Here is an 11,561-nt window from a genome sequence, read left to right on the forward strand (position 1 = left end):
CAGAAAGAGAAAAACAAATACCGTATATTAACGCATATATGTGGAACCTAGAAAAATGGTACAGATGATCCGGTTTGCAGGGCAGAAATAGAGACAGATGTAGAGAACAAATGTATGGACACCAAGGGGGGAAAGCGGTGGGTTGGTGGTGGTGGTGGTGTGATGAATTGGGAGATTGGGACTGACATGTATACACTGATGTGTGTAAAATTGATGACTAATAAGAACCTGCTGTTTAAAAAAAATAAAAATAAAAAAAAGTAAAGCCTCCTTCTAAAAGATTTTCATACTCTCCTCTGCTGGAGAAGTGGGCTCTAGAAAAGTGGCTACTAATTGCAAAAAGATGTGATATGTACTCCATTTTGAGTAACACAAGCTATGCCTGTTTCTTGGTTGGACCAACAGAAATGGGAATACATACACAGCAATTAAAGAATCGGTTTAATACTTTTCCTCCCAACAACTATGACTTTACATTTTAAAATACTGACAACAGCCTCTGGTTTTCTACTTTACTCTTTTGCTAACTGCTCCAAAACAAATGACTGATACCTGCCTCTAGATATTTTTAGCAGGAGATAGAAACTAAGTTTGGTTTGAAAACTGGGAGAGTCAACTAAGCAAATGGAGCTACTGATTCCAAAACAGCAAGAATATAACTAAAGACCTTATTCAGGCAGGACCACATTAAAATAGCTAAACTTTCTTATTACTACCAAAAAAAAAAAAAAAAAACCAACTACACTGTGCCTGTATCTCACTTTTTCTCAAACTGCTGGTGCTGTCAGTTAAACTCAGGGCCCAAAAATAAAGACACACACACACACACACACACACACACACACACACACACAGTCTCACTCCAGAGCAAAAGTAAATTTCTTTGTTATGAGAAACTTTGATTATAACAAATACTTTCTTAAAGTAACAATACTGGTTTATAGAAGTTTAAGATAAGAAAGTAACACAGATGAACCGTGAAATCAGAAAGATTAATGAGGATAAAAGCTACATATGACATGTTTATCCCCATTCCCTCTTTCAGGTTTCTGGATTTTTTTTGGTGTAAATTTTTCAGAGGATGAGGGAGTGAGGTATGTTATTGGCTAGAGTGACTTGACTTTGACTAGTTGCTGTGTTGACTTTTTCTAAATGACCTTTATTTTAATGTTCCATAGGCAATGGAGGGAAGATGTGAATGTAGAGCACTGTTTGGTGAACACACTTGCAGATTTTCTAGTCCCCAAGAAGGACCTTGGTTAAGCAGTTTATCAGAATGACTTAGGAGAGTCTTAGAACTTTAGATTCCTGCAGTCCTGGAACACAGCTCTGCAGATTCTGATCTATAGGTTTGTAGAGAAGCTGCAGAATCCAAGTGTCTAAAAATTTCTTCATATGATTCCAATGCTCAGGAAGTTAGGCATCACTGGCAGCAAAATGGCCAATTTTCTGAATTTTCTATTCACTTAGCAGGGGAGGGCTAAAATAGAAATCATTCCACTTAGAATACAATCTATGTATATGCTTGGTGAGGGATCCACATCTTCCTTGAAAGAAAATGATGTCTATCAAGACTAAAGACTAGTTTACAGTGTATTTGAGAAGGGAAAGATTCTCTGGATTTTTTTCTGAAATTGATCTCACATTTGGTGTAAGTTTTGTCATTTCCAAAATGTCAGACAATTTTGAAATAGTCTGGAAGCTCAACATACCAGTACTTACTATAGAATGAAGTTCAATTTGGAGTATACCTTTTGAGAAAGTCTTACTATTGTTTAAATGACGTCACTGCAAGACAGTAAATATGGAACCACAAAATGTGTTTGAATAATGGTTCTGAATGAGGTAAATGCATGTAGGCAAGGAATAACTTTCATATATAAGTGTGTGAGACAGGCAGGATGGGGATATCTTAGGGACTGTCTAGGAGGCCCCACCCAGAACAGAGATAAGATTCTCAGTGATAACAGAGAACTGGGAGTGAGAGATGTCAAGGAACTTACAAAAGCTCTCACAGGAGAATCAGTTGTATATTCAAACCCAGAAAAAGCATCTATTAGACCATCACTCAGCATGTATGGCTTAAGAATCTTCCTCTTCCCTTTCCTCTTCTCCTTGGGCATGTTCCAACCCAGGAACTAGTACAGCAAGATAAGAGTGATAGAAGAGGGCAGGGAAGCCCTTTTTTCCCTGTAAAAGTCTTTCCCATGCAGTGTGCTCCAGCTAAGAGAGGGGGAAACCTTAGCTTCAAACCAAGTTACCACTTTTTGTTTATTACATGAACATGGACATTTAAATTCTGATTGGAGGACTCTGTCTTACCTAAGAATGAAAATGAAAGTCACAGGGCCTGCCTCAGTTTTTATGGGGCAGAGGAAGAACTTGCTCTACCTACAAAACTTAAAGGGAACAGAGGGAGATGAAAATAAAGTGCTTTATGTTTACATCTCATGTGTCCTGTGTGTTCAATATGTTGGTTACATAAGCATAAAAAGTCTTCAAAGACAAATGTAAGTCATTTTCTAATTGCCTTCAATACAAGATTTTCTGCATTACTGTCCACAATTATTTGCTACAGATAAGCAAGAACTGACATAACTTTGTATATTCAGAACCAACTACCCAGTAGAAGAGTTTTGTCAAACTAGTTCTTGGTACCTTATAGATTCCATACTAATTTAAAAAATTATTTATCCTACTAACTTTAACAAGATTGAATTTTGCTTTCTTTCCTCCCCCCTCCCTCCCTTCCTCCCTTCCTTCCTTCCCTTCTTCCTCCTTTTTTCTTCCTTCCTTCTTTTTTTGTTTCTTTATTTTCTAAAGGATGTGATCTTCCTTTCCAGAATAACAAAGTTATAAATTAGTTTATTGACTCTAAAGATGCACCCAGTGTGGTTAAGTGCCTTTACCTATTGGAGCCTTACATCTTTCTCTACCTTAAACCTAGAGAGTTAAATTATATCAGTTTCCCCCAAACTTATGTACTTATGAGAATAAACTAGAGAAATTTTTGAAATATAGATTTTCAGATTTAGCCTCCAGATACTTGATTCAATAGGGCAGGGCCTCAGAATATGTGGTTTTAGGGCTCTCTCTGTGACTCTGATGTGAGAATCATTAGAATAATATTATTTGTGAGATTCTTTCTACATCTAAATTCTATTTTTTTTGGCTGATATTTTAGCTTTCCGGCCATAAGAGTTCAAACTAACCCTAATGCCTAGATAACAAGTGCTTAACAAGGTAAACTCCACACCAGAACAATGGAGATGCCCGTGTCAATTAAATTAGAGCTTACTTTTTTGTACAGTTAAAAGTACTAGTTCAAATTTATAATAGAAATAAAGACTTGTTTCTTAGCTCTATCAGCATATCTGCCTCCAAATGACACAACTAATCATAACTGGCACAACATGTAAGGTAATAAACATATGCCAACTCAAACAAAACCAGCCAAAATTTCTTTTTATTATTCCATTTGATTGCATACTATTGCTAATGGGTGAAATTTTTTTTAAGTCATTAGGTTTAAAAAATAAGAGTTTACTGCTAGACATCAGAAAAATGTAGAGTAAGAATTTTCCACTTCTTGTCTCCCAACCAACACATAGAAAAACAAGAAGTTGTCAGAATCAACTCTGTGATCTCTGGAAAACAGTCAAAAGTTTACAGAGGGCTGAAAGAAAAAAAAAAGGCAGGGGGCTGAAAGAAAAAAGAATTAAGAAGTGAAAAGTACCTCACAGACCTGTTAGATTCCAGCAAGCAAACCAACATACATATTATGGGTGTCCCTGAAAAAGAAGAGAGGGAGAAAAAGGCAGGAAGAATATTTAAAGAATAATGACTGAAAACTTCCCAAATTTGATAGAAGACATGAAGCTACAAATCCAACAAACTTAACAAACTCCAAGTAGGATAAACTCAAAATGATCCACACCAAGAGACATTATAATCAAACTATTGAAAGACGATGACAAAGAGAGTCTTGGAAGCAGCAAGAAAGAAGCAACTGATCACGTACAAAGGATACTTAATAAGTATAAAGGTTGATTTCTCATCAGAAACCATGGAGGCCAAGGGACAATGGATGATATTGAAAATGTTAAAAGAAAAACCCATCAACTTCAAGGCAGTGTCCAGAAAACTCTCCTTCAAATATGAAGAAGTTAAGACATTCACAGATAAAGAAGAGCTGAGGGAATTTGTTATCACTAGGCCTGTCCTATAAGAAATGCTGAAGGAACTCCTTCAGATTGAAATGAAGGAAAAAAAAAGTAACCAAAGTCATGAAGAAATACAGATCTCCAGTAAAGGTAAGTACATGGGAAAATACAAAAACAAGTATTATTGTATTTTTGGTTTGTAACTCTACCTTTTATTTCCTACAGAATTTAAAAGACAATTACATAAAAATAACTATAAATCTATGTTATAGTGCATACAATGTATAAGGATATAATTTATGACAACAATATAAGGGAGGGAGGACAGAGATGTATAGAAGCAGCATAGTTAAAAGTTAAGTAGGTATTAATTTAATATAGATCATTTTAAATTTAAGATGTTATATGAATCTCCATGGTAACCACAAAGAAAGTCTCTAAAAACCATCACAAAAGGAAATGAAAAAAGAATCAAAACAGCTCACTAGAAAAATAGAAACTAAACATAAAAGATGGCATAAATCAGGAATTCACTGGTCCAGTGGTTAAGACTTGGAGCTTTCACTGCCTGGGCCTGGGTTCAATCCCTGGTCAGGGAATTAAGATCCCACAAACCGCGCAGAGTGGCCACAAAAAATAAAAAGGCATAAATGGATGAAATGAAGGACAATAAGCTATAATAGATACAGAATACAAACAGCAAAACAACAGGAGTAAGTCCTTCCTTGTCAGCAATTATTTTTAAATCTAAATAAATTAAACTATCCAACCAAAAGGCAGATATTGTCAGAATGGATAAAACAGCATGATTCAACTATATGCTGTGTACAAGAGACTCACTTTATATCCAAAGACATGAATAGAATAAAAGTTAGAGGATTGAAAAAGATACTCAATATGAATAGTAACCAAAAGAGACCAGGGGTAGCTATACTGATATCAGACAAAAATAGACTTTATTTCAAAAACTGTTAAAAGAGACAGAGGGACACTATATATTGATAAAAGGGCCAATTAATCAGGAAGATATAACAACTATAAACATAAATTAACCACATAACAGAGACCCAAAATATATGAAGCAAATATTAACAGAATTGTAGAGAGAAATATATAGCTCTACAGTAATAGTTGGCAAATTCAATACATCACTTTCAATAATAGATAAAACATCTAGGCAGATAATTTATAAGGAAAATGAAAACAAACATACAAAATACCATAACTTATGAGATGTAGTGACACCAGTGCCCAGAGGTAAATTTATAGCTACATTAAAAAGAGAAAAGATCTCAAACCACTTTGTGGATTTAGACACCTTGTGGAACCAGAAAAAGAAGAGAAAACCAAACACAAAACTAACAGAAGGAAGAAAATAATAAAGGTTAGAACAGTGATAAATAAAATTGAGAATAGAAAAACAACAGACAAAACCAACAAAACCAAAAGTGGTTATTGAAAAAGAGCAACAAAATTGACAAACATTTATCTAGAGTGACAAAGGAGAAAAGAAAAAAAGATACAAATAACTAAATCAGTTATGAAAGTGAGGACATTACTACTGAACTTACAGAAATGTAGAGGATTATAAGAGACTACTATTAACAACTTAGGCCAACAAACTGGATAACCTAGATAAAATGCACAAATTCCTAGAAATACACAAAGAACTAAACTGACTCAAGATGAAATAGAACACTTCAACAGACATGTAACAAGTAAAAGGATTGAATCAGTAATCAAAAACCTCCCAACAAAAAAAGTCCAGGACCAGATGGCTTCACTAGTGAATTTTACCAAACATGTAAAGAAGAATTAATACCAATCTTTTTCAAACCCTTCCAAAAAGTTGAAAGGAAGGGAACACTTCCTAACTCATATGATGAGGCCATCAATACATTGATATCAATTCCAGACAAAGGTATCACAAGAAAGCTACAGATAATACCTCTTATAAATATAGATACAAAAATCCTCAACAAAATTCTAGCAAACACAATTCAATAGCATATTGAAAGGATTATACATCATGACCGTATGGGATTTACCCCAGGAAAGCAAGAGTGGTTCAACATGGGAAAATCAATCAATGTAATACACCACACTAGTAGAACAAAGGATAAAAACCACATGATCATCTTAAAAGATGCAGAAAAGGCATTTGACAAATTCCAATATCTTCTCATGATAAAAACACTCAAAAACAAGGAATGGAAGGAAAGTTCCTCAAAATTATAAAGTCAAGTATGAAAACTGCACAGCTAACATCATACTCAATGGTGAAAAATGGAAAGCTTTCCACCTAAGATCAGGAACAAGATAAGGATGCCCACTTTCACCAATGATATTCAACATTGTACTGGAAGTGCTAGCCAGAGCAATTAGACAAGAAATCGAAATAAAAGGAATTCAAATTGGAAAGGGAGAATTGTAACTATCTCTTTTCATAGATTATGTGATCATATATATGAAAAATCCAAAGACTCCGCAAGAAAACTATTAACGTTAGTAAACAAATTCAGTAAAGCTGCAGGATATAAGATAAACACACAGGATTCAGCTGTTTCTATCCATGCACAATGAACAATCCCAAAAAGAACTTAAAGAAGTAATTCCATTTAGTGTTTAAAATAATGAAATACTTAGGAATACATTTAACCAAAGAAGTGAAAGACGTGTATGCTGAAAACTACAAAACATTGTTGAAAACTAAAGAAGACCTAAATTAATGGAAAGACATTCTTAGTTAATGGGGAGGAAGACTTAATATTGTCAAAATGACAATCTCACCTAAGCAGTCTACAGATTCAACACAATCTCTACCAAAATTCCAATGGCTTTTTTTTCAGAAATGGAAAGGTCAACACTCAAATTCATATGGAATTACAAGGAGCCCTGGATATCCAAAATAACTTTAAAATGAAAAAAAATTGGACAGCTGAGGTTGAGATTTCCAGATTTCAAAACTTATAACAAAGCTACAATAATTAAAACAGAGTGGTACTAGTATATGGATTGACATATAGACCAATGGACTAGAACTGAGCATCTGGAAATAAACCCATACATCTACAGCCCATTGATTTTTGACAAGGATGCCAAGTCCATTCAACTGGGAAAGAACAGTCTCTTCAACAAATGGTACTTGGACAACTGGATTTCCACATGTACAAGAATGGAGTTGGACCCCTACTCCACATCACATACAACTATGAATTAAAAATTGCAATCACCTAAATTTCAGAGCTAAAACCATAAAACTCTTGAAGGAAACATAGGGTAAATGAGCATGACCTTGGACTTGTCAATGGATTCTTAGATATAACACCAAAAGCACAAGTAGCAAAAATAAAAATAAATAAGTTGAATTTCATCTAAATTAAAATTTTGTGCATTAAAGGACATTATCAAGAAAGTAAAGAGATAATCTACAGAGTGGGAGAAAATATTTGCAAATCATATATCTTGATAAGGATTTAATATCTAAAATACATAAAGTACTCATCAACAATAGGACTCAACACAACAAAAGGACAAACAACTTCATTAAAAATAGGCAAAAGTGGGAATTCCCTGGCAGTCCAGTGGTTAGGACTCCACGCTTTCACTGCCAAGGGCCCGCGTTCAATCCCTGGTCAGGAAACTAAGATCCTGCAAGCTGTGTGGCACAGCCAAAAAAAAAAAAGGGGGGGGGTGGGCAAAGGACCTGAATAGACATTTCTCCAGAGAAGATATACAAATGACCAGTAAACACATAAAAAGATACTTAACATCATTAGTTACTAGGGAAATGCAAATCAAAACCACAATAAGATGTCACTTAGTACCTACAAGGATGGCTATAATCAATAAAACAGAAAATAACAAGTGTTGGTGAGGATGTGGAGAAATTGGAAAACTTACACATTGCTGGTGGGATATAAAATGGTGTAGCCTCTGTGAAAAATAGTTTGGTGGTTCTTCAAAAAGCTAACCAGAGAATTATCATACAACCCACTAATTCCACTCCTAGGTATATACTGAAAAGAATTGAAAACAGGTTCAAACAGAGATTTGTACACCAACGTTCATTGACTATAGTCAAAAGATGGAAATATTCCAAGGTCCCATAAACAGATAAGTAGATAAAATGTGGTATATACATAAAATGGAATATTATTCAGCCATAAAAAGGAACTCATCTACAACATGGATAAACTTTGAAAACATTATGCTAAGTGAAATAAGCCAGTCACAAAAGGACAAATATTGTATGATTCCACTTATATGAAATCTCTACAATAGGCAAATTCATGGAAACAGAAAGTAGATTAAAAAGTAACCAAGACTTGGGGGAGACAATGGGGAGTTATTGCTTAATGGTTACAGAGTTTCTGTTTGGGGTGATGGAACATATTTATAAAGAGATAGCTGTGATGGTTGCACAACAGTGTGAATGTAATTAATGCCACTAAATTGTACACTTAAAAATGGTTTTTAGGGACTTCCCTGGTGGTCCAGTGGTTAAGACTCCATGCTCCCAGTGCAGGGGGCCCAGGTTGGATCCCTGGTCAAGAAACTAGATCCCGCATGCCACAACTAAGAGCCTACATGCCACAACTAAGAGCCCACATGCTGCAACTAAAGATCCCATGTGCCGCAGCTAAGACCCGTCATAGTCAAATAATTAAATAAATATTTTTAATGGCTTTTAAAATGGTACATTTTCTGTTATACATATTATATGTACATTATATACATATATATCACCACAATAAAATATTTTTTAAGTTAGTGTTTAAAAAACTAATAAAAGTCCTTTACCTGTAGCATGATGTGATTGCAAATAATATGATTAGAAGGTATGCCAAGTGAAACAAGGGGATCACTGTCATAGAAGTTGCCTCAAATTCCAGTTGTCTAGAAAGTGACGTAAAGTAGACCACCTGCCACAAAAATATACTCAGATAAGTAACTTTTAATTCTGATATTGTGTGTGTTACAAATGATATTGAAACACTACAGCTTATTGATTGAAACATTAAAATTCAGTAAAGAATCAAACTATGTGGATTATGATTTTAGAATAAAGAAGGTAATAAAGATTTGCTTCTTCCCACAAATCTCTGGCATGCTTTCCAAAGTTTCTTTCAAAAATCTAAAGTTTAAAACTCCTGAATATATGAAATCTGAATCTTATATTATAAAATCATTAATAACTATAGACATTTTGGCTTTTTCTAAATTTTTATTAGGTTGTTATCTTTTACTATTTTAACTGCACAAATATCATTTCATTAAGGACTGGGTATTCAAAGGCTTTTTCCAGAAGGTGTCTCACTTTCACCAGTTTTATTCAGAGTATTAGGTCTGCTAGCCCAGCAATTACTGAACAGCTAACATGTGCCTGGCACTATGTTATAATTTACTTTTAAAATGCTCAGCATTCTTTTTCAACAACACCATGGAACTTTTGCTTATAGATTTGTTTTTTTTATTCCACTGAACTCTAAACAAATTTTAGGGGGCTCCCAGAAACAGCAAAGACTTTAACTAAAAGTAAGAATTTCAAAGTAATTTGACCAGAAAACCAAACTAAACCTTAAGATCAATGTCTGTTCTGAACAGAACAACCTTGAGGATGTACAATTTGTGTTTTCCAGCAAAATGTTACCAAGGATTTAAGATTTCTGGCTTTTTTTTTTTTAGGTCTTAGCTCTCTTTTTTATTTTATTTTATTTTTTAAAAATTTTATTGTAGTATCGTTGATTTACAATTATATGTTAGTTTCAGGTGTACAGCAAAGTGAATCAGTTATACATATGCAAATATCCACTCTTTTAGATTCTTTTGTGGCATTCTTCAGTGCGCTATGTTAAGAAAGTTGGATTAAGGACCAAATACAGCAGAACACACCCAGCTTCAAGTCAAGGGCTCCATCAAGTAATTAGGGAGTGAGGTTGGAACAAGTCTTCTTATCCCTCCCACCTTCTCCTGGCCTCCCTATAAAGCCCCAGTCGCTAGGTACCTGGATCTTCTTCAAGGCCAGACTCTTTTCAAGGTTGCCAACTTGGTTCAGGAAATGGATCAGCCACGCCTTGCTACGTTCGCTGTCCACTCCTTCGCCGGTCTTCAGGTAGTACTGCAGCCGCATGGCTTTGGCCTCCAGGAGTAACTGGCTCAGTCCCATGCTCTCGCCTAACACAGTTCCTCCAAGGATGTTGGCCAGGTACACGACCTGACCGGCTAGGCTGTAGATGGGGAAGGTGATGTTTCTCAGGTTGAGGACACTGTTCGTTTTCCAGGCGAACAAGAGTGGGTTGGAGGGCACACAGTAGCCCTGGTTCTTCGAGCACACCTCATTGTAGAGAATCTGGGGTCCATTTGCCTGTGTCACAGACAAAGCCTGAACCGCGTCGTCCACTTCACTAATTTCTGATAAGGTTTCTTGTTCCAGCAGCGAGTTGGTGTTGGAGACCACTAGAATGGAAGCATAATTGACCTCGGTGCTCTTCCTGGCGATGGAGAAGAGATCAGAGTCGTTGGCGGTGAAATGTCCCTGCACGAAGCGTCGCTCAGCCTTGGCGGGGCTCCCTATCGGGGTGTACTGCTCCTCGAGGTCGTCTTCTTCTTCCTTGGGCAGGTGAATCAGGCCAGTGCCGAGGACGGCCGTTAAAACCATGGGCAGCAGCAGGAAGATCCAGGGGTGCGAGCCCACCTCCCATCCCAGCCGCCGGAAGGCCCGGGAGAGCGGCGCCTCCAGGCAGTCGGTGTGGCAACGGGGCCTGTCGGACACTCCGTTCTCAGACTCCGACGCCGGCAGAGGCTGCGACTCCGGCGGGGCCCCTGCGCGCTGCCCCGCAGCCCAGCCCAGCTCGGGATCCTGTCCCGGACCCGACGCCGAGAGCGGCTCCGGCTCGGGCTCTGCGGCCGGGAGAGGCTCGGAGCCGGGCCCTGCCGGCGGCTGCGGCCGGCTCTCCGAGTCCGGCCCCGGCCCCGGCCCCGCCTCCGTCCCCTGCGCTCCGGGCCCCGGTTCCTGCCCCGCCTCCCGCCCGGGCGCCGCCTCTGGCGCAACCTTAGCTGGATTAAGGCTCAATTCCGGGAAGGAAAGGCGACGTTCTGAAACAGGACAGCGGATTGGAAGGGCGCTGCTGGACGGAGCGCCCATCTCCACCCACCCGACGGTTTCCTGGAGAAATTCTGAGGGAGTCTGTTTGAGCCCGGGCTGCTCGCGCCTGGAGGCTGGAGCTTCGCTGGCGGCCACGTGGTAGCCTAACCAGCCCCAAATGTGTCCCTGCGCCCAGCCTCTCAGGATTCAGTGATTACAAGAAACACTTCTTACAGGCGAATGGAATCGTGCCTGCCCTACAGGACTCAAAATTTATTGGCAGAATTTGTCTGGTTCACGGGCGCACCCCC

At 37.8% G+C, this 11,561-nt stretch overlaps 1 protein-coding gene across 1 annotated transcript in view; it reads right to left on the reverse strand.

Moving 5' to 3' along the window:
* Positions 1-11,310, reverse strand: part of LOC102974909 (patched domain-containing protein 3) — a 21,961-nt gene extending 10,651 nt beyond the window's left edge. Inside the window, exons 1-2 of the mRNA XM_007118210.3 lie at positions 10,171-11,310; positions 8,967-9,088 (exon numbers count right to left, since the gene is read on the reverse strand). Coding sequence (XP_007118272.2) covers positions 8,967-9,088; positions 10,171-11,310 — 1,262 coding nt within the window. The remainder of the gene's footprint in view (positions 1-8,966; positions 9,089-10,170) is intronic.
* Positions 11,311-11,561: the final 251 nt, after the last annotated feature.

The sequence above is a fragment of the Physeter macrocephalus genome, chromosome 11 (assembly GCF_002837175.3).
Source record: "Physeter macrocephalus isolate SW-GA chromosome 11, ASM283717v5, whole genome shotgun sequence".
In the NCBI taxonomy this organism is placed as follows: Eukaryota; Metazoa; Chordata; class Mammalia; order Artiodactyla; family Physeteridae; genus Physeter; species Physeter macrocephalus.